This window comes from Oryx dammah, unplaced genomic scaffold (genome assembly GCF_014754425.2).
Source record: "Oryx dammah isolate SB20612 unplaced genomic scaffold, SCBI_Odam_1.1 HiC_scaffold_22, whole genome shotgun sequence".
NCBI classification, from domain to species: domain Eukaryota; kingdom Metazoa; phylum Chordata; class Mammalia; order Artiodactyla; family Bovidae; genus Oryx; species Oryx dammah.
The window spans coordinates 39,873,912-39,901,836 of record NW_024070206.1 but is presented as its reverse complement, the minus strand read 5'-3'; the positions used below and the strand labels follow the sequence as shown (position 1 = coordinate 39,901,836).

General features: G+C 43.7%; 2 protein-coding genes across 2 annotated transcripts in view; one reads left to right on the top strand and one right to left on the bottom strand.

Annotated features, from left to right (window-relative positions):
- The window catches only part of ZNF397 (zinc finger protein 397), a 54,216-nt gene that overhangs the window by 23,888 nt on the left and 2,403 nt on the right, over positions 1-27,925 (bottom strand). Inside the window, exons 2-3 of the mRNA XM_040264862.1 lie at positions 27,769-27,910; positions 23,997-25,038 (exon numbers count right to left, since the gene is read on the bottom strand). Of these exons, the coding sequence (XP_040120796.1) occupies positions 23,997-25,038; positions 27,769-27,910 (1,184 nt within the window). The remainder of the gene's footprint in view (positions 1-23,996; positions 25,039-27,768; positions 27,911-27,925) is intronic.
- Positions 60-21,351, top strand: ZSCAN30 (zinc finger and SCAN domain containing 30). The gene is made up of 4 exons (XM_040264858.1): positions 60-121; positions 8,950-9,475; positions 9,751-9,889; positions 16,669-21,351. The coding sequence occupies exons 2-4, from the start codon at positions 9,068-9,070 to the stop codon at positions 17,598-17,600; spliced, it is 1,479 nt and encodes a 492-aa protein (XP_040120792.1). The 5' UTR covers positions 60-121; positions 8,950-9,067; the 3' UTR covers positions 17,601-21,351.

Sequence of the window (27,925 nt, the reverse complement as noted above, 5' to 3'; positions counted from 1 at the left end):
ACAGAGCTGCAGTCCTCCGGGCGGCCTAGAGGGGCGCGCCGCCCCCCACTTCCGGCGCGCGCCGCCCGAGGTCATTCTGCCCCTCACCTGGGGTCAGTCCCTGCTGCCCGCGGAGCGAAGGGTGAGTGAGGCGGTGCGGCCTCGCGGCCCCGGGTGCTTCCTAAACCGCCCTATGCGGCCTCGGCCTGCCTAGGCCCCAGGCAGAGCATGCGGTTCTACCAAGTGGCAGCCCCTCAACGGTACCGTCTGGCCGCCTGCCCTTCCGTCCGTCGGTCCATTCTTTCATGCGTTTGTCTGCTTGCGGTTCATCCACCCGCCTTTGCGTCCCTGGACTCCGCGAGCACTAACCGAACGCTTCCTGTGTGCCTGGCCGCTGACGGAGGAGTCACAGGGGCACAGATGGAATCCTTCCTCCCATTTCACTCGCCCAGAGTTCGTTTTTGTGTCCTATCTCAGCCATCCTTCTTGACTTCCCCAGTCTAGGTTAGATTTATAGGTTAGATTTTTTTTTTTAAACCAGCCACTCAGAGCACTTCGACTCTCCCCCTGTAGTTCTTTCACGATTAAATCAGGTAATTCCGTGCTCTTTTTTTTTTTTTTTTAAACATCTGCCTCTCCCTACTGTATTTCAATCCCGGGTGGCTCAGTGGTAAGGGCTTCCCATGCGGAGCAGTGGTAAGGACTCCATCTGCCAGTGCATGAGGTGCAAGAGACGCTGGTTCCATCCCTGGGTTGGGAAGATCCCCTGGAGAAGGAAATCCCATGGATAGAGGAGCCTGGCGGGCTACAGTCCATGGGATGGGTGGGGGCGGGGGGTGCTCACAGGAGTTGTAAAAGTCTGACACGGCTTAGCAACTCAACAACCACAATGCAAGGACATTGTCTTGTTTATAACTCTTTCAGTGCCTGCACAAAGTAGGAACTCAATAAATGTTGTTAGAGAAATGTATGAAAACACAGGCTGTCCTCAAAAGTGCAGTAGGTTTAGTGGAGAAGGCAGAAGTGAAAGGGTAGTTCAGCAGGGTACTGGTCTAAGAGTATGGACTCTGGAGTCAGACCATTTGGTTTCAAAATCCAGACTACTTACTAGCCTTGTGACCTGAGACAAAGTACATAACTTCTCTGTTTTTCTTTTGTAAAACTAGAATATAGAGTGCTATAAAGATGAATGAAGACACTTAGAACAGGTAGCTGATGCTTGACACTACAGTGAAAGCTCAATTAGTGTTTTCTGTTACAGTTTAAGCAGATAAGGTAGATGCTTTATACTGCAGCAAGCAGGAATGTCCAAAAGTGCCCTGGACTTCCTTGGGTTTCGTGGACTAAGAGCTACCTGACACCAGGATTTCATCTCCCAGAGGTGCTTCCGGCCTGCAGCTGGGTCCCTTAGACAACTCTGAAAACAGCTGACACTTAAATTCACACTTCTGGTCCAAAGCAATCAACTTATGCCCCTTGCTGACAAGGCTGTTTTCTCATATTTACATTTAAGAATGTAGAACGAGCACTCCCTTGAATTACCTTCCGTAAATTCACTGGTGGTTCAGTGCAGGGGACATGGATTGGATCCTTGATCAGGGAACTAACACCCTGCATGCTGCACACAGCCGAAAAAACACAAAAAACAAAAGCCCAAAACGAAAGGAGAGGGGGAAAAAAAAAAACACACCAGAATTCCTTTCTATGGGATAATGGGAGAATCAGGGGACATGTGCTCTTTTTACTCACCACTCAGTAAGTTTCCCCAATGAAGCCTATTCTGTAACCCATGGCTTCTGATGTGAAATTTGCGTTTCCCTTTTGTACTGTGTTGAGTGCTGTATGCACGATGTGTTGAGAATCTCTTCTGGGCCAAGTGTTTTAAAATGCAACTTTTATTAGTGTTTAGTTATAGGGAGGTCAACAGATCAGGAGATGATTGGTGAGAAAAGGTGGTTTGTTACAGGTCCCAAGAGAGCAGGGGCATGCTTGGCCCACAGAGCCACTTGGGGAAGCACCAGGGTCAGTTAGGCGGTGATATGAGAGGAAAGTGGGCAGGAGCCTTTATTGTGTCTTGTGTGGCAAGAAACAGGGCAAGGTCATCAGGTTTAGGATTGGCTACTTTGAATAATTTCAAAGTAGGGACAGGGCTCTGAGGCATAGGGGTTGTCCCTGATTGTCTGATACCTGGTCCTGGGGTGATTAGGGCAGGGGAATGGTGGTCCTGGATGAGAAAGCCCCCGGGAGGAGGTGGTGGGTGTGGGGGGCTCTGGATTGGTTGCTTGGTATGTAAAAGGCATACCTGCAGGCAAGTTTGCTATCTCTTGAAATCTGCTAGCCCTGGAAAGGGCAGTCCCTCCAGTGTTGACAAGGCCCTAGATGTCAAAGCATCAGAATTTAAAAAATGCTTAATATACCAACCAAAACTAAATGTTTATGTTATTCCAATTCCTGTAATAACTCTGGTGAAAGCATTGTTGACTCCATTTTTAATGGAGAAGAAATGGAATCTGAGAAAGGTTTAGTTGGTGACTAATATCATAGCTTGTAAGAGGCTGCATTATGATTCCACATTGTGGGGTCACCTGATTCCAAAGCTGGTGCTTTTCCTGTGAGCTAAGTCATCTTGCAGTATGAGAAATGGGGACTTTTTCAGATCTAATTAGGCATTTAACAATGTTGACCACTGCCTGTTTTAAACTCTCCTTTCTTAACTGTAGTGACACTCTTTCTTTTATATATGTAACACCTGCTATGTACCACACATTGGATTGGGTGATGGAGACACAGTGGGGAGCAAAAATCTTGATGTGGCTTATAATCTCATTGTGGAGGATGATAGGTATTGCTTGAGCTTCCCCGGTGGCTCAGCAGTAAAGAATCTACCTCCAGTGAAGGAAATGCAGGAGATGCCACTTCAGTCCCTGGATCTGGAAGATCCCCTAAAGGAGGGCATAGCAAAGGAGCCTGGCAGGATACAGTCCGTGGGCTCGCCAAGAGCTGGACATGGCTGAAGCAACTGAGCACACATGCATGGGTATTACTCAAATAATCCACTGAAGTATCAGTTCAGTTCAGTCCCTCAGTCATGTACGACTCTTTGCAACCCCACGGGCAGCAACACACCAAGCTTCCTGTCCATCACCAACTCCCAGAGTTTGCTCAAACTCATGTCCATTGAGTCGGTGATGCCATGCAACCATCTCATCCTCTGTTATTCTCTTCTCCTGCCTTCAGTCTTTCCCAGCATCAGGGTCTTTTCAAATGAATCAGTTCTTTGAATCAAGTGGCCAAAGTATTGGAGTTTCAGCTTTAGCATCAGTCCTTCCAATGAACACCCAGGACTGATCTCCTTTAGGATGGACTGGTTGGGTCTCTTTGCAGTCCAAGAGCCTCTCAAGAGTCTTCTCCAACACCACAGTTCAAAAGCATCAATTCTTCGGTGCTCAACTTTCTTCACAGTCCAACTCTCACATCCATAAATGACCACTGGAAAAACCATAGCCTTGACTATGGACCTTTGTTGGCAAAGTAATGTCTCTGCTTTTCAATATGCTGTCTACGTTGGTCATAACTTTCCTCCCAAGGAGTAAGCATCTTTTAATTTCATGGCTGCAGTCACCATCTGCAGTGATTTTGGAGCCCCCAAAAATAAAGTCTGACACTGTATCCACTGTTTCCCCATCTATTTCCCATGAAGTGATGGGACCAGATGCCATGATCTTTGTTTTCTGAATGTTGAGCTTTAAGCCAACTTTTTCACTCTCCTCTTTCACTTTCATCAAGAGGCTTTTTAGTTCCTCTTCACTTTATGCCATAAGGGTGTTGTCATCTGCCTATCTGAGGTTATTGATATTTCTCCCGGCAATCTTGATTCCAGCTTGTGCTTCTTCCAGCCCAGCATTTCTCGTGATGTACTCTGCATATAAGTTAAATAAGCAGAGTGATAGTATATGGCCTTGATGTACTCCTTTTCTAATTCAGAACCAGTCCGTTGTTTCATGTCCAATTCTAACTGTTGCTTCTTGACCTGCAGACAGATTTCTCTGGAGGCAGGTCAAATGGTCTGGTATTCCCATCTCTTAAAGAATTTTCTGCTGTTTGTTGTGATCCACATAGTCAAAAGCTTTGGCATAGTCAAAGAAGCAGGATCTTGAATCTATTTGTCACTTCCACTGTATAATTGTAAAGGATTTGATTTAGGTCATACCTGAATGGTCTAGTGGTTTTCCTTACTTCCTTCAATTTAAGTCTGAATTTGGCAATAAGGAGTTCATTGTGTGAGCCACAGTCAGCTCCCGGTCTTGTTTCTGCTGACTGTGTAGAGCCATCTTTGGCTGTGAAGAATATAATCAATCTGATTTCAGTATTGACCATCTGGTGATGTCCATGTGTAGAATCATTTCTTGTGTTGTTGGAAGAGGGTGTTTGCTAAGACTAGTGTGTTCTCTTGGCAAAACTCTGTTAGCCTTTGCCCTGCTTCATTTTGTACTCCAAGGCCAAACTTGCCTGTTACTCCAGGTATCTCTTGATTTTGTGTTCCAGTCCTCTATGAAGAAAAGGACTTTTTTTTTTTTTCTTTTTTGGTTAGTTCTAGAAGGTTTTGTAGGTCTTCATAGAACCGTTCAACTTCAGCTTCTTTGGCATTAGTGGCTGGGTCATAGATTTGGATAACTGTGATATTGAATGGTTTGCCTTAGAAATGAGCAGAGATCATTCTGTCATTTTTGAGACTGCACTCAAGTACTGCATTTTGGATTCCTGTTGACTAGGAGGGCTACTCCATTTCTTCTAAGGGATTCTTGCCCACAGTAGTAGATATAATGGTCATCTGAATTAAATTCTCCCATTCTGGTCCCTTTTAGTTCACTGATTCCTAAAATGGCGATGTTCACTCTTGCTATCTCCACTTTGACAGCTTCCAGTTTACCTTGATTCATGGACCTAACATTCCAGGTTCCTATGCAATATTGCTCTTACAGCATTGGACTTTACTTCCATCACCAGTCACATCCACAACTGGATGGTGTTTTTGCTTTGGCTCAGCCTCTTCATCCTTTCTGGAGCTATCTCTCCACTTTTCTCCAGTATCCTATTGGACACCTACTGACCTGAGGAGGCCATCTGTCAGTGTCAGATCTTTTTGCCTTTTCATTCTGCTCAAGGCAGAATGGGGTTCTCAAGGCAAGAATACTGAAGTGGTTTGCCATTCCCTTCTTCAGTGGACTGTGTTTTGTCAGAACTCCTCACCATGACCCATCCATCTTGGGTAGCCCTGCATGGCATGGCTCATAGTTTCATTGAGTTAGACAAGGCTGTGATCCATGTGTGATCAGTTTGGTTAGTTTTCTGTGATGTAGTTTTCATTTTGTCTGCCCTCTGATGGATATGGATAAGAGGATTGTGGAAGCTTCTTGATGGGAGGGACTGGCTGTGGGGAAATCTGGGTTTTGCTCTGATGGGCGGAGCCATGCTATTTGTAAGGCCTTTATGGAAATCTTTAATCCAATCTTTGTTCATGGTTGGAGCTGTATATTGTGATCCACAAAGTCAAAGGCTTTGGCATAGTCAATAAAGCAGAAATAGATGTTTTTCTGGAACTCTCTTGCTTTTTCCATGATCCAGCGGATGTTGGCAATTTGATCTCTGGTTCCTCTGCCTTTTCTAAAACCAGCTTGAACATCAGGAAGTTCACGGTTCACATATTGCTGAAGCCTGGCTGGGAGAATTTTGAGCATTAATTTACTAGTGTGTGAGATGAGTGCAATTGTGCAGTAGTTTGAGCATTCTTTGGCATTGCCTTTCTTTGGAATTGGAATGAAAACTGACCTTTTCCAGTCCTGTGGCCACTGCTGAGTTTTCCAAATGTGCTGGCATATTGAGTATAGCACTTTCACAGCATCATCTTTCAGGATTTGAAATAGCTCAACTCGAATTCCATCACCTCCACTAGCTTTGTTTGTAGTGATGCTTCCTAAGGCCCACTTGACTTCACATTCCAGGATGTCTGGCTCTAGGTGAGTGATCACACCATCATGATTATCTGGGTCATGAAGATCTTTTTTGTACAGTTCTTCTGTGTATTCTTGCCACCTCTTCTTAATATCTTCTGCTTCTTTTAGGTCCATACCATTTCTGTCCTTTATTGAGCCCATCTTTGCATGAAATGTTCCCTTGGTTCTCTAATTTTCTTGAAGAGCTCTCTAGTCTTTCCCATTCTGTTGTTTTCCTCTATTTCTTTGCATTGATCGCTGAGGAAGGCTTTCTGATCTCTCCTTGCTATTCTTTGGAACTCTGCATTCAGATGCTTATATCTTTCCTTTTCTCCTTTGCTTTTTACTTCTCTTCTTTTCACAGCTATTTGTAAGGCCTCCCCAGACAGCCATTTGGCTTTTTTGCATTTCTTTTCCATGGGGATGGTCTGGATCCCTGTCTCCTGTACAGTGTCACAAACCTCCATCCATAGTTCATCAGGCACTCTATCTATCAGATCTAGGCCCTTAAATCTATTTCTCACTTTCACTGTATAGTCATAAGGGATTTGATTTAGGTCATACCTGAATGGCCTGGTGGTTTTCCCTACTTTCTTCAATTTGAGTTTGAATTTGGCAATAAGGAGTTCATGATCTGAGCCACAGTCAGCTCCTGGTCTTGTTTTTGCTGACTGTATAGAGCTTCTCCATTTTTGGCTGCAAAGAGTATAATCAGTCTGATTTCGGTGTTGACCATCTGGTGATGTCCATGTGTAGAGTCTTCTCTTGTGTTGTTGGAAGAGGGTGTTTGCTATGACCAATGCGTTCTCTTGGCAAAACTCTATTAGCCTTTGCCCTGCTTCATTCTAAGGCCAAATTTGCCTGTTACCCCAGGTGTTTCTTTGACTTCGTACTTTTGCATTCCAGTCCCCTGTAATGAAAAGGACATCTTTTTTGGGTGTTAGTTGTAAAAGGTCTTGTAGGTTTTCATAGAACCATTCAACTTCAGCTTCTTCAGTGTTACTGGTTGGGACATAGACTTGGATTACTGTGATATTGAATGGTTTGCCTTGGGAACAAACAGAGATCATTCTGTCATTTTTGAGATTGCATCCAAGTACTGCATTTTGGACTCTTTTGTTGACCATGATGGGTACTCCATTTCTTCTAAGGGATTCCTGCCCAGAGTAGTAGATATAATGGTCATCTGAATTAAATTCACCCATTCCAGGCCATTTTAGTTTGCTGATTCCTAGAATGTCGACATTCACTCTTGCCATCTCCTGTTTGACCACTTCCAATTTGCCTTGATTCATGGACCTAACATTCCAGGTTCCTATGCAATATTGCTCTTTATAGCATTGGACCTTGCTTCTATCACCAGTCACATCCACAACTGGGTATTGTTTTTGCTTTGGCTCCATCCCTTCATTCTTTCTGGAATTATTTCTCCACTGATCTCCAGTAGCATATTGGGCACCTACCGACCTGGGGAGTTCCTCTTTCAGTATCCTATCATTTTGCCTTTTTATACTGTGCATGGGGTTCTCGAGGCAAGAATACTGAAGTGGTTTGCCATTCCCTTCTCCAGTGGCCCACATTCTGTCAGACCTGTCCACCATGACCCGCCTGTCTTGGGTGGCCCCACATAGCATGGCTTAGTTTCATTGAGTTAGACAAGGCTGTGGTCTGTGTGATTAGATTGACTAGTTTTCTGTGATTATGGTTTCAGTGTACTAAACTAGGAGTCCTTTGAAACAGACCTTCGTACTCTGAGAATACTGATCAGTACACTGCCTAGCATAGAGCTCAAGTATTGTTGAGATAATGGATGAAGGAATCCAGTCTTCTTTTCTTTGTGTTGTCTCAGAACCTTGTGATTTAAAGTCAAGAATAAACCTTCCTTTTATGTACATCACCATGGCCATTCTCCATGACCTTTCTTTAACAGTTTCACCCTCATTCTTAATTTAGTGTCAGCCTAGATTGTCCTGGGCATTAACCCATTCTGTAATTTTAAAAAGCCAGTGCATCAGAGTTGGCTACTCCTAGGTTCATGTCTTGACTTTGCTGTATACCAGTTTGGGACCTTGGGCAAATTACTTAGCTTTTGAGAACCTCAGTTTCCTCATCTGTAAAGTGGGGATGATAATGCATATCTGTTGCTGTTATTTATACTTTATGATAAAATTGTATTTGTAAAATGCCTGGCCCAAGGTAGGTTTATTAAGTGCAGATTGCCTTCTTTGGGGAGTTGTTGTTTAGTCGCTAAGTCATATCCAACTCTTTGTGACCCCATGGATTGTAGCCCGCCAAGCTCCTCTGTCTGTGGGATTTCCCAGGCAAGAATAAATGGAATGGGTTGCCATTTTCTTCTCCAGAGGATTTTCCTGACCCAAGGATTGAACCCAAGTCTTCTGCATTGGCGGGCGGATTCTTTACCACTGAGTCACTCAGGAAGCCCCTCTTTGGGGAGACCCCATGGCTTAATAGAAAGAGCTAATAAATACTCTGGTTGCTGAGCACAGTTGTGCTGCTTACTGGCTGTGTGTCTTGGGTCCCTTTATGATTCTCAGCAGCCTCATTTGGAAAATGGGCACAATTATGATTGTCCTTACAGAATTCTTGGGGAAGTTAAATTATGTTGAGTATCTAGCAGGTGCTTGGCACCTAGTAGGTGCTCAGTAAAATGGTGCTTGTTATTCTGAGGAGTAATAATACACTAGAGTGTTTTTCCTGCTTTCCATGATCTATGAGCACGACTTACTGTCTCCAATGTTGTCTCTAACATGGTCACCAAAAGTTGAATTTATTTCAGTGATACTTAACATTTTCTGTTTCACATCCTGAGAAAAATCCTGAGTCATCTATGAATGTATCATTTATACGAAAGCTCCCTTCTCGTCAGTTTTCTTTACAGTGCTATGCTCTGTGGCACCTGGTCTTCAAATAGCTGAATTTATATTCTAAACACATTTTTCCCTCTGTGTGACATTAGCATCATCCACCTCAGGAGCTCCCTGGAGCATCAGAACTCAGAAGAAATCTCGTAGACACAGGCCTCCGTCTGCCCACCGCTTCGGCTAGGCAGCCTCTTCAGCTTGTCTCTGCCCAGAATGGCAGGGAAGTCTGCAGCCTTGGCCTACTGTGCTCCAAAAGGGCAGGAAAGACTCACCATGGTGAAGGTCGAAGAGGAACACTGTGTTTGGGGGCAGGACTTTGACTGTCAGAGAAATGCCTGTAGCCAGGAGGCCTTCCGCCAGCGGTTCAGGCAGTTTGGCTACTCTGACTCCGCGGGGCCCCGGGAGGCGCTGGGCCGGCTCCGTGAGCTTTGTTGTCAGTGGCTGAGGCCTGAAGTGCTCAGCAAGGAACAGATCCTGGAGCTGCTGGTGCTGGAGCAGTTCCTGGCCATCCTGCCTGAGGAGCTGCAGGCCTTGTTCCGAGAGAACCGACCAGAGAGCGGAGAGGACGCCGTGGAGATGTTGGAGGAGCTGGAGAAGGAGCTCGATGAGCCAAGACAACAGGTAAGGAGGTGTTTTGTTGGCTTGTTTAACTGTTTGTAGGTTAATGAGAAAGCCATTCTGAGTGACTTGACTGGGCTACCAGAGAATGATAAAAATTTTTGTCTTTTGGCTTATTATTTGTCCATTAGGATCAAGTCACTAGAGCTCTTAGCCTTATTGTTCTCTATCTAATCATTTGCTTGAGTTTCTGACTCTGGCTGGCCTGCCCTTTTATTCTGGGGGTTTTCCTCTTGTGTGTCCTCAGAATCATAGTGTTGGTACTTGATTACTCCTAGGACACAGCTCATGGCCAGGGAATGACCTGGAAGGAAATGACATCTGTGGGAGCACTGAAGTCACCGAGTATCCAGCTCCAGCCCTTGGAAAAGTGGGGCAAGAATGAGACTCAGGAGTGCCAGGCTTTCTGTGAGAGAGGTGAGGAGCCATAGTCCATGTGGGGTTGAGGATGGAGGTGAAGGTGTAAATGTGTGGCATGGGGCATTTTCTTAATGACTGCTGCTTGTGACTGTCATTAAATGTTGTGGAAAAGCCCCCTTACCTAGAAATAGTCTTCCTTTGGCTCTGTCTAGAATCTGAAATTCCAACATGATTTCTAATTCTGGGTTAAAAATTAAGGTCTCAGCACTTCCCAGGTGGTCCAGTGGTGAAGAATTCGTCTGCCAATGCTGAGGACACGGGTTCCATCCTTGGAAGATGCCACCTGCCTCAACTAAACCCGTCTGCCACAATTACTGCAGCCCATGCTCCACCACATGAGGACCACCCCAGTAAGAAGCCTGTGCACCGCAACTAGAGAGTAGCTCCCTCTCACCGCAACTAGAGAAAGCCTACATACAACAGCGAAGACCCAGCATAATAAAAAAAAATTAAAATTACTTTTAAAAAAACTAAGAAACTTAGAAAGAATTAAGGTCTCTAATAGAATTCTCTAATAATACCCATAATATTCAAAGACTAGTATTCTGTTTTTTTAATATTATGGTCCTACTGTCAAGGCAGTCCCTAAGATGAAGACAAATAATGTATCAGTAAGAGAAATTACATGGTAGCTTTAACAGGGAAAGTTTAGCATTAAGAATTATTAACTATGACAGGGGATTAATTACTAATTAGTTTTTAAAATCCCCATTAAGTATACAGAAATAACACATGTAGGGAGTCTCCAGGATTGAGGTGGAACACCCCAGAAAGGAACCAGTCTGCAAAAGGGTGCCACATCCTCTCCCTCCCCTGGCAGAGCTGAGGTCCAGACCTTGTTGAAGAGGGAATAGCTGTGGCCCGCTGAGATGTTCCCAGAAGTGCTTGCTGGCAGGCTTGCTGGGAAACTGCTCTTTGGGATTTGAGGATAGCCATTCATGGGCCGGGGGAGAGTGTTGTGTTCTAGGGGGCAGAATTCAGTGAGAAGCCACCCTTTTGAGTGCCAGGAGCCCTCCATGGGGAGGTGCCATGACACAGAACTTGCTGGAAAGCCACCCTGAGGGATGGTGCCCTGCACATTGCAGGGAAACAAAGAGAGCACACCAGAACCAGGAAGGGAAGCCCCTTTCTCCTCCAGCGTCTGTTTGGCCCCCTCTACTGTTAAAGCTCACATTGTGTCAGTCAGCCAGGGAGAAGTGTGTCACAGGCAGGGCATCGAAGGGTGGGTTTGAAGCTGACCAGGAGGCTTTGCTTATGTTATTGGCAAAGTGATCCCTATGGGTGGCACATACATCAGGCTTATTAACTTGTTTTCATAAATAAGTTTGTTACACCTACCTACCCTTCCGATATCATCCTTACCAAACAATCTTATTAAGTTTCCATGAAACTTAGCTATAATAAAAAAGTACATTAGTCTAGTCTGGTCTTTGTGACAGTTACATTACTCATTCATTCTTATTGTGGTTTTCCTGCTCAGTTTCGTGAGCTTGGCTAATGAGAGTTGACCCCAAGAGGTAAATCTATTCATTGTATGATGATAAGGTTAGGTTTAGGAGGCCACAAGGTCAAGGGCTAGCTCTCAGATTTTGGCAGTTCACCAAAGGAACTCATGCATCTGTACACTGAGACCTCCTGAGAAACTCCCTTCCAGCTCCCCTGGCACATCATTCGCCAAGTGAACCATCTTCTGCATCCAGTAGGAACTACATTCAAGCGGATTTTAACAATCATCTCGAGTCCTCTGCCTTAAAGTAGGTAAATATCTAAGTCAGTTAGAGCAGATTATTTCTATTTTAAGGTCTTGAGGAATGAGACTGTCCTGTAATTTTTTTTAAGTCCTTGGTTTTTTCATTCTGATATTTGTTTTGGGCTGAATTATGTCCCACTGCCCCCAGTTTCTGTGTTGAGACCTTAGCTTCCAGTACCTCAGAATATGACTGTGTTTGAGATAGTGCCTTTAAAGAAGTAAATAAGTTAATATGGGATTGTTAGGGTGATCTCTAATCCAATACGATGATGTCCTTAAAAGAAGAGGTAACTGGGACATAACACAAATTGAGGGACAACCGTATAAGGACAGTGGAAAGAAAGCCACTGCAAGCCACGGAGAGGTAGACCTGGAGGAAAAAAAAAAACCTGTCAACACATTGATTTTGGACTTCCAACCTCCAGAATTGTGAGAAAGTAAATTTCTGTTGTTTAAGCCATCCAGTGTATGGTATTGTGTTATGGCAGGCAGACCAGCCAACTAAAACAATCTTAAACTTTTTCTCTGGGTCGATATGAACTACTTCCAACTTTAATTCCATTTTATTTTATTTGTTCAGCAGAGTCCTCATAAAACACAACCTATTCTTGAAGGCAGTGAGTACACCGCCCTTTAACTTTGTTTTAACTAAGTGTCTCACTGCCTCTGACTCTGTTCCATCTCTCTGGTCATTCCCCTGGACATGCTTCAGGTTCTCCACATTCATTTGAACTACAGGGACAAAAAAATAAAATATCCTAATGAAGATCTGATTAATTTATAAGGTAGATTCACACCCCTCTTACTTGTTGTACTTTGCATCTTTTCCTTGTTCACTCTTTTACAGTGGTATTACATTGTTGACTCAATCAACTTGTAGCCACAATGATTCCATCTTCCAGCCTTCCTCATCCTCCGTTTATGCTGGTCCCTATGTATATGGCCTTGAATGGCCTTTACTGGATTCCTGATGAATCTCGTTATGCTGATCTCTTTTTTAGTCATGAGGGTTTCACCTCCACTTCTGAAGGATTAATGTGGATCATTTCACATCTTTTACCTAGGTCCTGAGGTTTAAATCATTGGAGGAATCCACTCTGCCAGGATTGTTAGAGTCATGATGTCATTTTTACAACCTTACACCCTCGTTACATAATATAATTTTTATATTATATAATAATACATAATATAATTTTCCTGTAGCTTCTTCACTAGCCTAATAGTATGTCTTGCAAGAAGAAAAGTCTGAGTTGGAGATTTGAGTGCAGGTGGTTTGCTGAGAACATGCTCTTCAGGAGAACTCTGGATGGAATGAGAGAGGTAGGGTTAGGAAGGGGCAAGATCAAGAAACCCAGCCTTGGCTTAATCCATGTGGTGGGGCTTTGGAGGGATCCCTCTGGGGCATAATTGTACTGCTGAGTTGTCCCTTCTTGAGTTGTGGTGGAGGGCGGTGAGGGTGGAGTAATTTCCTAGGCCGGGTGGCTTTCATCTGCCAGGGAAAGTCTCCGGAGAAGGGGACAGCTGTAGGTCATTAGGAGCCAACAGTTGCAGCAGCTGAGGGAAGGAGGCACCATACTGGTGAAGGTGATTTGGGTGGGCAGTGGAGCATCATCTTTATAGTGTTACCCTGTGCAATTAAGGCTGAGTCCCTTAAGAGGTAAGGGACTTAAGAGGTAAGAGGATTTTAGACCATACAGGGTATTGAAAAGGTGGGGAAGTAGTGGGGTGGGGTGAGGAGATGTTATATAGCAGAGCTTTTCTACAGGGAAACCTATGGCTTATTTTCCTTCCAGAGTGCCTCCTATAATCTGTACTCTACCCTCCAGCCTCTGGACTTTGGGCTTGGTTGTGAATTATCATTCATTCTTGGGAGATATTAATTAGATTATTTGACTTATTTTTGTACAAATATTTCTAAATATTCAAGTAGTCATTTGTTATTCTACTTTCAATCTTTCATTTCCATAAATTATTCTAGTTAACTGTTTATCCTAATATTTTTATATAATAAACATATATAGTTGAAAGAATAAAAGTCTTGATATTATCTAAGGTCAGGATTATTTACTGGTCTCATGATTTGACTTCATGTAATTACACAATTTGAAGAGGTATTTTCAGTTCAGATCAGTTCAGTCACTCAGTCGTGTCCAACTCTTTGCAACCCCATGGACCGCAGCATGCCAAGCCTCCCTGTCCATCACCAACTCCCGGAGTTTACTCATGTCCATTGAGTCAGTGATGCCATCCAACCATCTCATCCTCTGTCACCTTCTCCTTCTGCCTTCAGTCTTTCCCAGGACCAGGGTCTTTTCAAATGAGTCAACTCTTCGCATCAGGTGGCCGAAGTATTGGAGTTTCAGCTTCAACATCAGTCCTTCCAGTGAACACCCAGGACTGATCTCCTTTAGGATGGACTGGTTAGATCTACTTGCAGTCCAAGGGACTCTCAAGAGTCTTCTTCAAAACCACAGTTCAAAAGCATCAATTCTTTGGTGCTCAGCTTTCTTTATAGTCCAACTCTCACATCCATACATGACTGCTGGAAAAACCATAGCCTTGACTAGATGGACCTTTGTTGGCAACGTAATATGCATTTTTAATATGCTGTCTGGGTTGGTCATAACTTTCCTTCCAAGGAGTAAGAGATATTTTAAATCCTGTAAATTATGTAGCTGTTCTAATGTTCACAGCCCTAATTTTGTCCCTACAAAATTTTATTGCCACTTTATACTCTTTAATAATTTGATCTATTTACTACTTTCAGAAAATTTCTCATTGGGTTGTTACTTCTCTGACTTTAACCAAATTGGTGCTTACTATTCTTCAGCCTTTTTTTTTTTTAAATATATTATGCTTTTATTTATAATTTTTCCCTTGTTTGAACAAACAAGCACAGACTTGATTAATTTAAGTTTCTGTCTAAGATCCAAGAACAGTGTGAATATGAGTGTTCCAGCCTAATCTAAGAGGCAGTGTCATCATCCATCTGTGATTTCTGGTAAGGAGTGAGGGAAAGAAGCTGGATAGCCCTCTGCTTTGGTCAGGTAATCATTGTGAGACTTTATTGTTGTGTTTGAAGTATCATAAACTACAAGAATATCAGAAAAGGTGTTTATTTTCATATAAAAACATGCTTTTTTACAAAAAACAAAAATGTTAAAAAAAACCTTCCCCCCTCAGTGCAATTCTAACCATCAGTTCAGTTCAGTTCAGTCACTCAGTCGTGTCCGACTCTTTGTGACCCCATGAATCGCAGCATGCCAGGCCTCCCTGTCCATCACCATCTCCTGGAGTTCACTCAAACATGTCCATCGAGTCGGTGATGCCATCTAGCCATCTCATCCTCTGTCATCCCCTCTTCCTCCTGCCCGCTATCCCTCCCAGCATCAGAGTCTTTTCCAATGAGTCAACTCTTCACATGAGGTGGCCAAAGTACTGGAGTTTCAGTTTTAGCATCATTCCTTCCAAAGAACACCCGGGGCTGATTTCCTTTAGAATGGACTATGCTTCCTTCCAATAAGGAAGGCAGATGACATGGAGGGAAAACTGTAAACCTTGATATGAAGCATCTTTGGTGGAATCCTAACTCTACCAATTATTTATTCTGTGACCTTACATCAGTGAACTTCCTTGGTGGTCATTGATAAAGAACCTGCCTGCCAAGGAGATCCGGGTTCCATCCTTGGGTCAGGAAGATCCTCTGGAGAAGGAAATGGCAACCCACTCCAATAATCCCATGGACAGAGGAGCCTGGCGGGCTACAGTGCATGGGGTCTCAAAGAGTCAGACACGACTTAGTGACTAAACAGCAACAAGACATATCAATGATATAGCCTCTGAGTCTTCATTTCCTGATCTGTAGAACGCATATAAGTTTAGAGGACTTTGAGGAGGTGGAAGGTAACAGTTTTTCAGATTTTCTCTGAAAATAATTCAAGTTACCTTAGCCATCATTTAGTAGCCTTCTGTTTTGAGTTACTAGAAATCTAGAAATGAGAGGCGCATGTTGTGTGAGACCTGAAGGTTTGGCACCAGGCAGTCATATCTGCCTCTCCTTTCCAACATTCTCTGACCATTTATCAATAAAAAAGTGAACATGGAAGACTCCCACCAGACCCTGAATGAGTCAGGAATTCACAAGATTCCTTTTATTATCCTCTGCATATCATATTCTCTCTGTTTGTAATTATTTGATCAACTAAGAACTTGCCATAATCTGCTGGTTACCTTTGCACCACCTGTGTGTGTGCATGCTAAGTTGATTCAGTCGTGTCTCTTTGAGACTCAATGGACTGTGGCCCTCAGTCCATGGGATTCTTCAGGCATGAATACTGGAGTGGGTTGCCACGTCCTCCTCCAGGAGATCTTCCCAACCTGGAGATCGAACACACGTCTCCTGCATTGGCTCATGGGTTCTTTACCACTAGCACCACCTGGGAAGCCCTTGTACCGCCTACCTCTGTTCAGTTCTAAACCTTGAAGTGTTTTCTAATTGTATCTTCTCCTGTTTTTCTAGAGGGACTAGATTAAAGATTCAGACATCTTTCTTTAGCCTAGTTGTTCCTATCTCCTCTTTTCCTTTCCCTCATTACCTAAAAACACACCTTCTCCTCTAACCCCGGACTGTCTCCCAGCTTCCTGCTCTCTCACTGCTACTCTTGTGTACCGCCATCTCCTTTAGCTAATGTCTTTCACTGTTCACTATCTCTTCTTTCCCAGGCTGACTCATTCTAGTTTATATTACTCTCTGGGGACGGGCACCTCTCACTACCCCAAGTCACTTCTCTCTCTTTCTCTTTTTTTTTTTTTTTTTTTTTGTACCATTTTTCTTTTTTATTTAATAAATAAAACTGAAACCAAGTCACTTCTCTTAATTCTAGGTTTGGAAGCTAATTTTTAAGAGTTTTCCTTCTAATAGGTAAATACCTATTTCACTTCGATTTCTTTTCTAGTCTCACTATAGTAAGTTTTTCTTCCAGCATGGGGAGCAAATGACACTTGCATTTTATATTCACATTTTTAGATGGCAAGCTGGTGGCTGACAGAGTATTGACAGCAAAGCAAGAAATTATTGAATGTGTTGCATCAGCAACCACAATACCTCCAAGGCGACTCCCTGGGGAAACTCCTTCAGGACAGATACTGGAAGAAGCTTTAGGAGGTCTGGACAATTTTGAGAAGCTGAAAGGAAGTGCTTCTGGGAACAAACTGAGTCAGTTCCCTTCCCAGGAAAAACATTTTAGCCTGGCAAGCTTCACCAAGAAAATCTCCACAGAAAAGAGTTTCCTGGAATGTAATGAAAGTATAGGAAGTCTCAGCCTGAACTCAAATGCTATAACACAACCGAGAATTCTTGCTGGGGGTAAGCTCTATGAGTGCTTGGACTGTGGGAAAGCCTTTTGCCAGAGCTCAAAGCTGATTAGACATCAGAGAATTCATACTGGAGAGAGACCTTATGTATGTCAAGATTGTAGCAAAGCCTTTAGTCTGAGCTCAGACCTTGTTAGACATCGGAGAATTCATAGTGGTGAAAAACCCTATGGATGTTATGAATGTGGAAAAGCCTTCAGGGGCAGCTCAGAGCTTATCCGGCATCGGAGAATTCACACTGGAGAGAAGCCTTATGGTTGTGGTGAATGTGGGAGAGCTTTCAGTCGCAGCTCAGCCCTTATTCAGCATAAGAAAATTCACACTGGAGACAAAGGCTATGAATGTACTGAATGTGGTAAGGCTTTCGGTAGAAGCTCTATCCTTATTGAACATCAGCGAATTCACACTGGAGAGAAACCTTATGAATGTAATGCATGTGGAAAATCCTTCAATCAAACCTCAGCCCTCACCCAGCATCAGAGGATCCACACTGGGGAAAAGCCTTATGAGTGCAGTGAATGTAGGAAGACCTTTAGGCATAGATCAGGCCTCATGCAGCATCAGAGAACTCACACCAGAGTGTAACTCTTTGGGTAAGAGTTGTACAATTGTGAAATGCTAGGAACTCACTTTGGGGGTGAGACTCCACAGAAGATAAAGGTTTTCTGAGAGCAGAATTCTTATCCGTCCAGTGCGATGAACTGTTGTAAGAGTAGATCCACAGAAGGATGTTTGTTGAAGTGCTGAATGGGTACCTTCACAGTAAATCTGGGTTAGGGAAGAGATCCTGAGAGAGCTCCTTATCAGATGGTCTAGGAGGTGATGCCTCCAATGGCAAGGCTCCCCGCCCAGGCAAGTGCATTTGTATTTGGCAGGTGAAGGCACACGCCAAATTATCCAGTTCTCTGAAATGTTGTGTTGAGAGGTTGTGAAATGTTGGATTATGCCCTGGATCAGTTTAGTAGTATCTGGGGAATGGTGACTCATTCTCCTCCCATGTCAGTTCTCTCCTCAGCCCTGGCCTTCTTGCTGAGGTCTGCTTATTTACTGAGTGCCTGGTATGTGCCATTCATCAGGGGCAGACATGGCCATTGCATCTTGAGTTAAGGGCTAGTGAGTTATATATATATATATGCATGCGTGCATGCTCAGTCGCTTCAGTTATATCTGACTCTTTGTGACCCCAAACTCCTCTGTCCATGGGATTCTCCAGGCAAGAATACTGGAGTGGGTTGCTATTTCCTCCTCCAGAGGATCTTCCCGACCCAAAGATCTAACCTACATCTCTTGCGGCTTCTGCATTGCAGGCGGATTCTTTACCACTGAGCCACCAAGGAAGCCCTTACATACATATGCATATTCAGAAATATATATACACATATTCATATATGTGAGTATATGTATATGTGTGTGTGTGTGCATATATGATTCTGTTGAAATGCATGGATGGCAAGGGATACCTAACCTGGTCCATGAGTCACCAAATGCTTCTTGGATGTGATGAAATCTCAGACATAAAAGGTGGGTAGAGGTTAGCCAGAACAAAGCAAGAAGGAAGAGAATGTTACATGCAGAGGTTATCGCATGCTCCATGGCATGAAGAGAGGATCTGGAACCATCCCTTCTTCTGACTTCTCTCTGGCAACAATTTGTTCTTGTGGCCCCTGGTTCAGAAGCCAGGAGAGGTGTTGGTTCCTCGCTTCCTATTTAGTCACTGAGTTGGGTGGCCAATCCGAATCTCTTGAAGTACTCAGAATTAGTGTGATGGGAGACTTGGCTGTGATGCATGAAAAAGACGTTTGTACATCTGGGAAGGAGTACATATTGGATGCTAGAAGGACAGTGTGGACTGGAGTGTTTGTGTCTCATGACCCTGGCCCATAAATGAGAAGCTGACAGGAACACGGAAGTAGGAGGTCTTACCAGGCTCCACTATGTTTCATTCCCTGCTTGCCTTCCTCTTCATCAGACTCACAGATGCTAAGCTACTTGAGATCAATGAGTATTTGTTGAATTACCCACTCAGATTCCTCAAAACTCTAGTTCACTAATTTTTGTCAGTTTTTATTAACTCACCAGTAATTGTTGAGGGCAGTTACTACCTAAGAGAAAGTCTGAGTCCTCTTCTAGGATACCCCAGTTTCCCTTCCTGATGCTGTCACTTCTGAAGAAGACATGGTGATCAAAGCTGTTGTGGGTAACAGGGGAGGTGGGATTGAGGGGACAGCCTTTGTGTCCAGAGGCCACAGGATCACTAGTGAGGTCAATCAGATATCTAAAAAGATTTTTCAGATGGATAGAGCTGCCTTTTCCTGTAGGTGACAATCAAATGATTTCATGTTTTTAATACCATTGAATATCTTTTCCTGATTGTGAACTGTAAATGTTGATAGTATAGAAATGAGAAAGTATAAATCACCCAGGATGCCGTCATCCATAGAAACATTGTTAACATTTTAGAGTACTTTCTATTCATTTTTTTAAACCCACCAACCCTAATATATATAATATACACACATATATATTTTTTCTTGGTAATAATCTTGTCTGTTGAATCATTCTTAGTAACTGATTTTTAACATTTATACTTTTGAATATATACTTCAACTGTTCATTAAAAAATTTTTGGTAGTTGATTTACAATATTAATTTCTGCTGTACAGCAGTGATTCAGTTATATATCTATATATTCTTTAAAATACTCATTTCCATTATGATTTATCTCAGGACATTGAATATAGTTCCCTGTACTATACAATAGGACCTTGTTGTTATACTTCAGCTATTTAGTATGAGAATGTAATGCAAGATGTCTTGTAATAAAATTTGAGTTTTAAGTTTTGCTTTGAAATTGATCACTCAGTAAGAAGCACAATAAGCCAAGTGGAGACATGTTGGGGAACAGGGAAAGGAGCTGTGGAAGGCTGGGAGCTGGTGATCACACCTTTGATTCCATGGCCAAAACGTGTCTGAGACGCTAGCTAGTCCCTGGGGATGCAATTCATCAGGTGAAGCCACAAAATTGAGGGGACATCTGGGGCTGCACTGTGGTTGAGACAACGTGGGAATCACAGCAAGTCCCCTCTGAACACACATGCCCTGCATCCACCAGAATCAGGGCACTTCCCCACCCGCCTTGGGAGCACGAGTCTGGGAGAATGCCACAGCTTTCCCTTCTCCTCTCAGCAGGTCCTTAATACAATCACATGTGAAGGAAAACCCCATGACCCTCTAGATCTGCCATCGTTCATGCCTGCCAACGAGACAGCTGTGAATGATAAAGTTACTGAGCAACAATGTCTGGTTCTGGCCAATCAGAAAGCAGGGGGTGGGTCTGGCTACTCACCCTCCTTCTTGACTTTGCAGAAATGCTCTCCAGATGAGTTCCTTCTGTACGGAAATGACTGGCAAGTCTCCCTGCTCTGAGGATTCACTTCAGGGGGTAAAAGAAGCAAAGCTATTCACAGGGGAGTTAAGACCAAGGTCAGATGTGTTTAAATTTCTAATTCTCTCATCTAGACAGTGTTAACTAGCCTGTGGATGTGAGGGAGAGGTAGAAAACGTATTAAGCACTGTGCCTACATTCTACCTCTTTTAAAATCCAAGAATTTGTGCAGGATCCGTTTAGGGTAAACAGTGGACTGCCTCTCTACCCCAAGAAATGAGGGCTCTGAGCAGAAAAGAAACAGATGGGTTACTTTTCCTCCAGCAATTCTGATGAAGGAAAAAACAATTACCTTTGGCATCTACCTTATTTGGTGCCCATCCCCCACCATTTCATAAACATAAGACTGTTGAAGCTTTAACTCTTAGAGAGATCACCTACTTCAGCTCCTTTGGACTAAAGGTCCAGAGTTATGAGGTGACTTGCTTGTGGTGCAGAATTCATGGAAAAGCACCAATGAGAACAGAAGTCTTCATGTCAAGGCTACTGTTCTTCACGGAAATTAATAATCTGCAGACTTTGGTACACTAGTGAGGTGAATACATCTGCCATTGCCATTTGCCAGTGAGGAAGTCACAGATAGTTACCGAGTCAACCTCCTGGGACTCAGAAGGTACAAAGAAGCTATAGAAAGCACGTGCTTTTCTTGGTGTTTTTCAACTATCCTAGGCTTCCATTCCCTTTTAAACCTTTTTTTCCTCTAACTTTAGAAGTCTGAGATATTTATTGTAGGAAATGTTGAAAGACACAAGAAACACAAGCACAAGAAAAAAATTAAATCACCTATAATCTTATAACTCAGATGTAACCAGTATGGCAAATCAGTTTATATATATTTTCAGTATTTTTAATGCATAAATGTATTTTTTAAAATGAATCATATTGTACACAGTCTTGTGTTTTTACTTAAGATATGCTTTGTCATTTATTATTAATCAGCATCATTTTTTTTTTTTTAACAACTCTGTATACATTCATGATGGTTTCTGAAGCATACATTTCCAGGTAGAATTTTAACAAAAGGCAACGTTTAAGGCTTTTGGTGTTGATTGCCAGACAGCGTCTATTCACACCTCACCAGCAGCATCAGAGTCCCAATTTCCCTGAATCTTTGTTAAGTTTTATGACAGGGAAAAAAGTGCCACCTCAACTCTTGCTTTAATATACAACTTTAATTCTAGCAAGGCTAACATTTATTGTCCATTGGCATTGATACTTTTGTGACTTGCCTATTTAAGTACTATTTCTTCTACTGGGACCTTTTCATGGGGAGATGGAGAAGTGGCTCCATGGACATGTTCTGGATTCCTACTGCCTAGGTTTCCAGTCTGACCTCACCACTCTGTAGCTACATGATCTTGAGTAAGCCATGACCCTAAGCCTTCATTCATCTCATCTGTAAAATATGGGCTGTCTGAGAAATAACACATATATACAAAGCCTTTGCACGTACCTATTATGTTTCTTACCAATATACGTTAAAAACCCTATGAAGAGTATCTGCCTTTTGTAATATATGTTGTAGCAATTCCTACTTAGCATTTGTTCTACCAGTTTCAGTTTGATTGGGTCTGTCTCTGTGAAGAGGAACAGGAGTTGAATCGCTTTATCATGCTATTCCGTTACATGTAACCGATCCTTTTTCACATTCTTTCCAAGCCTGGGCTGCAGCCCTCCCACCATTCTTACTGGTTAGTACAAGGTCACGCCCCAGTAGGAGCATTACTTCCCTATTTATCCCATGAAAACCCTCCTTTTTCCTATGTACAGGACATGAGATTCCCAAAGGTTTGTATCTTTGGTTAAGGTGTGTGATGTGCTAAGTCACATCAGGTGTGTCTGCTCCATGACCCTATGGACTGTAGCACACCAGGCTCCTCTGTCCATGGGATGCTCCAGGCAATACTGGAGTGGGTTGTCAGGCCCTCCTCCAGGGGATCTTCCCGACCCAGGGACTGAACCTGTATCTCTTGTCTCCTGCACTAGCAGGCAGGTTCCCTACCACTAGTGCCACCTGGGAAGGTGTGTTATACCTCCGACCTATTAGAAGCTTCAAGCAACATGTCTTCCTGTTGCTGACTAAACTCTACCCTTCTGCATTGCACTGTGAAGAACCTGTCTGAGGAGACATTTCCTGCTGGGTCCCTCAAAAGAGGGCAGTCTCTGGATGGACCATGGCTGGTACTGTTACTTCCCTTTAGCATGGTCTTTGACAAACTTCCCAAGACTTTGAGATACTTCTGATAAAAAGACAGAACTGAACACGTGAGGTGCTTGGAGAAGAAAAAGAGACCCTCAATGGACAAATATCTCTTAGCACCTGAGGCGGGCATGCACACTATTGTGGAGGCACAGCCCGAGACAACAGGGCAGCATGGCAGCTTCTGGCCCAGAGCCTTGGGAACCAGAAGCTGAGGTCTGATCAGAGCACCAAAGGAGTCCTTACGCCTGCAAGGGAGAGCTGAAACTCAGAACTCTGCTAGACTGGGCTCTTTCTGGCCCCCGATGGACAAGGAAATGACCTATTAACCCTTACCCCGAGATCACACAAACCAAGACAAAGCTCCTTACCGCCCTGTGTTCCAAAGACTCCAGGTTTTGTTTATTGACAAACTTTTCCACTGGTTCACATTTTAACTACAGGCACTGTAGTAAACAAGACTGGCTACATCCATGTTTCTTTTATAGTCAGGAATCTACTTCAGAAGGAACTCAACAGCCATGCTCTACTTAACACAGCCTTTTCCTTTTCCCAGATGTGCCAGACTTTCTTCCTGGTGGCCTACCTCCCTGGCTAACTCCCACTTATCCTTCAGGTCATTTTTTTCAGAGGCCTTCCCTGATCCGAGGTTGGGCCAGGTACTCCTTAACATCATACAAGCACCGATGGAACCAGTATCACTGCCTGTTGGCCTTGTCCATGAGACTGCAGACAGGCTTACTGTCTACTGTACCCCTTGTGCCTGATAGCAGCCACTCAAAAAATAACTGCTGGGATAACTTAATTTGTATTTTCTCTTCACTGTCTCACTTTTGGCCTGCCCTGGGCTCAGGAAGTCACTGATGAAACTGTTCCCCATGACTTGCTGCCCTGCCACCGGTCTTAACTGGTCAGTAAAACCTTTTGCATTCCTGAGAAAATGTCCCTCATACTCTCCCTGCCATCCCCCAAATCTGGCCCATGGATCATTAAATGCATTGACAAGAGTTTGGATTGCTGTGCCCTCTTTAAGTCTCATGGAAAATGAGATTTAAATGTTATAATCCCATCTTCCACATTTCCTGAGGGTTCCTAATGGTAAGAGAAAAGCTGGAAGCAACGATTCTTCTGCCTGCTGTTCTGATTAGTCACAGGAAAAGCTTTCAGGGGACAATGTACATGAGCACTGGGAAGTGCTGTAGTCAGATGACTTGAGACCTGGTGCTTTATAGCCACCTCTGTGGAGTTCTACTCCAAAGAAAATGAAACCCTTCTGACAAACAAAGATAGAAGCCTGACTGAAATATTTACAGTATTCAGTGTATTCACAAGTCACTTTATAGTGTGGACTCTCTGATGGCGCGTGAGGACTGATCTGTGCCTGAAGGCCTTGCCGCACTCACTACATATGTAAGCCTCTTCCCCGGAATGGATTCTCTGATGCTGCACAAGGGCTGAGCTCCTTTTGAAGGTTTTGCCACATTCATTACACTGATAAGGTTCCTCTCCACTGTGAATTCTTTGATGTCTGATGAGGTTTGAGCTCAGGCTGAAGGCTTTTCCACACTCATTACACTCATAGGGTTTCTCTCCACTATGTATTCTCTGATGGGTTATCAGCTCTGAGCTCTGCCTGAAAGCTTTTCCACACTCGTTACATTCATAAGGTCTTTCTCCTGTATGAATTCGCTGGTGTCTGATAAGCTTTGAGCTTTGACTAAAGGTTTTCCCACACTCATTACACTCGTAGGGTTTCTCACCAGTATGAATTCTTTGATGGATAATGAGATAGGAACTCTGACTGAATGCTTTGCCACACTCATCACATTTACAAGCTTTCTCACCGGTGTGGATTTTCCGATGTCTAATGAGGGCTGAGCTCTGGTTGAAGGCCTTCCCGCATTCGCTACATTCATAAGCTTTCTCACCACTATGGATTCTCTGATGAATAATAAGATAGGACCTCAAACTAAAGGCCTTCCCACACTGGTTACATTTGTAGGGCTTTTCTCCAGTATGGATTCTCTGGTGTTGTGTTAGAGAAGAATGCTGTTTGAAGCTGTGCCCGCAGATGTCACACCTGTAAGGTCTCTCTTCTTTAGGAAATTTCTGATACGTTACAGAGTTTGTGCTTAGAATCAGGTTTCTCTGGGGCTCAGGGTGGTCTCTGTTTCCTAGCGATTTGTGTGTGAAGATTACTGGGCTAAAACTGCCCCCCTGGGAAGGGGATCTTCTCAATGTCTCCCCTGGAGCACTCCCTTGCTGCCACTCTAAACTGCTTTTGTGTTCACTGAATCCTCCAAATGAAGGCTCCTGGGAAAGTCTCTGTGCTTTCTCTCCTGAAATGTCCTTTGTTGCCAATTCATTATTCTCATAACCTGAAATGGTAATAACAAAAAATAATGTTTTATTTCTCCAGTCACTTTCAATACTCCCTTTCTACGTTAGAGAAAATAGATGCTCCTGCCCACAAAGATATAGCTGTCTGCATCCACCTTTTCTTTACTGGCCAAAATAGGGTCCCTCCTCTATTCTAATACTAAGGCCTACATCCACAGTTTGAAATTTATCCTTTCCTGCCTCCTCTGAGACTTCAATAAATCAATTATCCACTGTTTCATGCCTACTGTTTTGATCTTTCTCTGCTGACTCCTGTTCATCAGCACTTAAATAAATTCAAATCTCTCTCATCTTTTTAAATCAAGCTCCTTGCCTATACATCTCCCTTATGCAACCTCACTCCCACTCAGAGTAAAGCTTCTTCAAATGGCAGTCTGTACTGGTCTCCATTCTATAATCTGGTGTCTGCCTTACCTATGCACCCTCCACCCTGCCCTCGTCAAAATCACCAACTTCATAGCTGCTAAATCCAATGGCTACTTTCTGGATCTTCCTTAGCTGGCCTTTCTGTAGCACTGATAATGCGGACTACACCTTTCTTCCAGAGACACTCTCTTTTAAACACAGTAGCCTGATTTCTATGGCTATTCCTTCGCAGATTCCAGGTCAGTCACTTGAACACGAGTTCCTCAGAGTTCTGTCCTGAGCTCTCACATGTCCTCAGTCCACCAACTACCTCCTCATCGTCAGTCACTACTTAGGCTACATATTAATGTCTCCCCAGATCGCCAATTCTAACCCAGTTCTCTTAAGCTCCAGACTCTCATATCCAATGCGAGTTGGCCATGTTACTTATAAATAATTCACAAACACCAAAATGTCCCAAACTAAACTATATCATCAGATGTATTTTTTCAGCTGTGATATTCCCCACCTCCCACCCTATCCTCATTTATTCCCTGTGGCCACTTGGATACAACTGTCTCTAACCAGACTCTGCATTGCCCTTCTCAAATCCATTCTCCTCTCTGCAACTGAGTCTTAAAACACAGATCTGATCATGTCACTCCCTTGTCTAAAACCCTTCAGCTGAACCCCACTGCACTGTACAAACCAGTTAGGATGACAGACACATTTTCACAACCTGTGTGCCAATTTCCCCTCTAGTTTCCCTCTTCCCTAGGAATTCTCTCTTCAAGTTAAATCAAATTACCTGAAGTTTCCAGAATGGGTTGTCTTCTCTCATCTTTAGGACTTTGTGGCCCTGGCTTATGTGACACTGTAATGTGGGAAATATATATTTGGCCTCAAGCCCAGTTCCTGGCACAGAGCTTTTAAAGCCCCTGCAGTTTGTTTGGTCTGTGGTGGAGAGGAGAGGATATTGGAGCTTATACTAATGAGTTGACTCTTAGAGGGCATGGAGGGCTGGTTCCCAAAGGTTTTCCAGTTTGACCAGAGGGTCAGAACTTTCAGTCCCACCCGGAACGCCAGAGAGAGGGGCTGGAGACTGAGTTAATTAATCACCAATGGCCAATGATGTAATTAATCATGCCTAACAAAACCTCCATAACACATTAAATAAAGGGGTTCAGAGAGCTTCAGGGACAGTGGTGCATCCCGAACTCCAGGAAGAGAAGCTCCTGTGCTCAGGCCCCTTCTGGACCTTGCCCTGTGCACCTCTTCATCTGGCTGGTCATCGGTATCCTTACAATGAACAGGAAATGGTGAAGAAGGTGTTTCCTGAGTTCTGGGAGCCACTACAGCAAATTATGAAACCTCAGGATGCAGTTGTGGAACCTCCAATCTGCAGCCAGCCTGGACAGAAGTGTGGGTAGTCTGGGGATTCACTACATGTGAGACTAGTGTCTGACGGAGGGCGGGGAGGGGTCAGTTTCTTGGGACTGAAACCTTAACCTGTGGGGTCTGCACTGGTTCTGGGTAGTGTCAGAAGAGCTTAACAGGAGGGAAGACCCCACATATCCTGTATCAGAATTGTGAGCAGAGAAACAGTTTTTCCCTTTAGTGTGGAAGCTCCTCCTCCCACTTATTTACCCAGCTTACCTCTACTCACGGTTCATATCTTAGCTGAGATGTCTCTCCTTCCAGGAAGTACTCCTTGAACCTCTAAAGTTGACTTGGGTGCCTTTATATGTAGTAGGACCCAGTATCTACTTTTATTCTATGATTTACTACCTGGCACTGTATTATAATTGCCTTTGTGCTTGCCAACTACTCCATCTAGACCCAAACATTCCTTGAAAATAGAGAACCACTGCCCACCACAATACAGCATGTGATGGCACCCCACTCCAGTACTCTTGCCTGGAAAATCCCATGGATAGAGGAACCTGATAGGCTGCAGTCCATGGGGTCGCTAGGAGTCAGACAGGACTGAGCGACTTCACTTTTACTTTTCACTTTCATGCGTTGGAGAAGGACATGGCAACTCACTCCGGTGTTCTTGCCTGGACAATCCCAGGGACGGGGGAGCCTGGTGGGCTGCCGTCTATGGGGTCGCACAGAATCGGACATGACTGCAGCGACTCAGCCGCAGCAATGAAGTAATAAATGAATAAAGGACAGGCAAACTGACACAGGGAGGGCTAACTGTAATTCACCAGGACCGCTGAATACAAAGCTGCAAAAGTGAGCACCTCCCTTCTAGAATAAAGATGAGGTTCACATGGAGTGTGCTGTAAAATGTAGCTAATTCCCTATCCTCGAGACCAGAGGCCTGATAAGTTTCCAGATGAGTTTGTATTTCTTACCACTCTTGGGGGAAAGGCAAGGTTCCCAGGGTTTCAGCTGTTTCTTTAAAGGCTGGCGCTGAATATGCGTAAACTCCTGGACTGCTCCAAGACAGGTCAAATCCTTCCAAGGCATTGCTGGTCCCTGTGGACTAGCTGGGACCTGAAATCAGTAAAA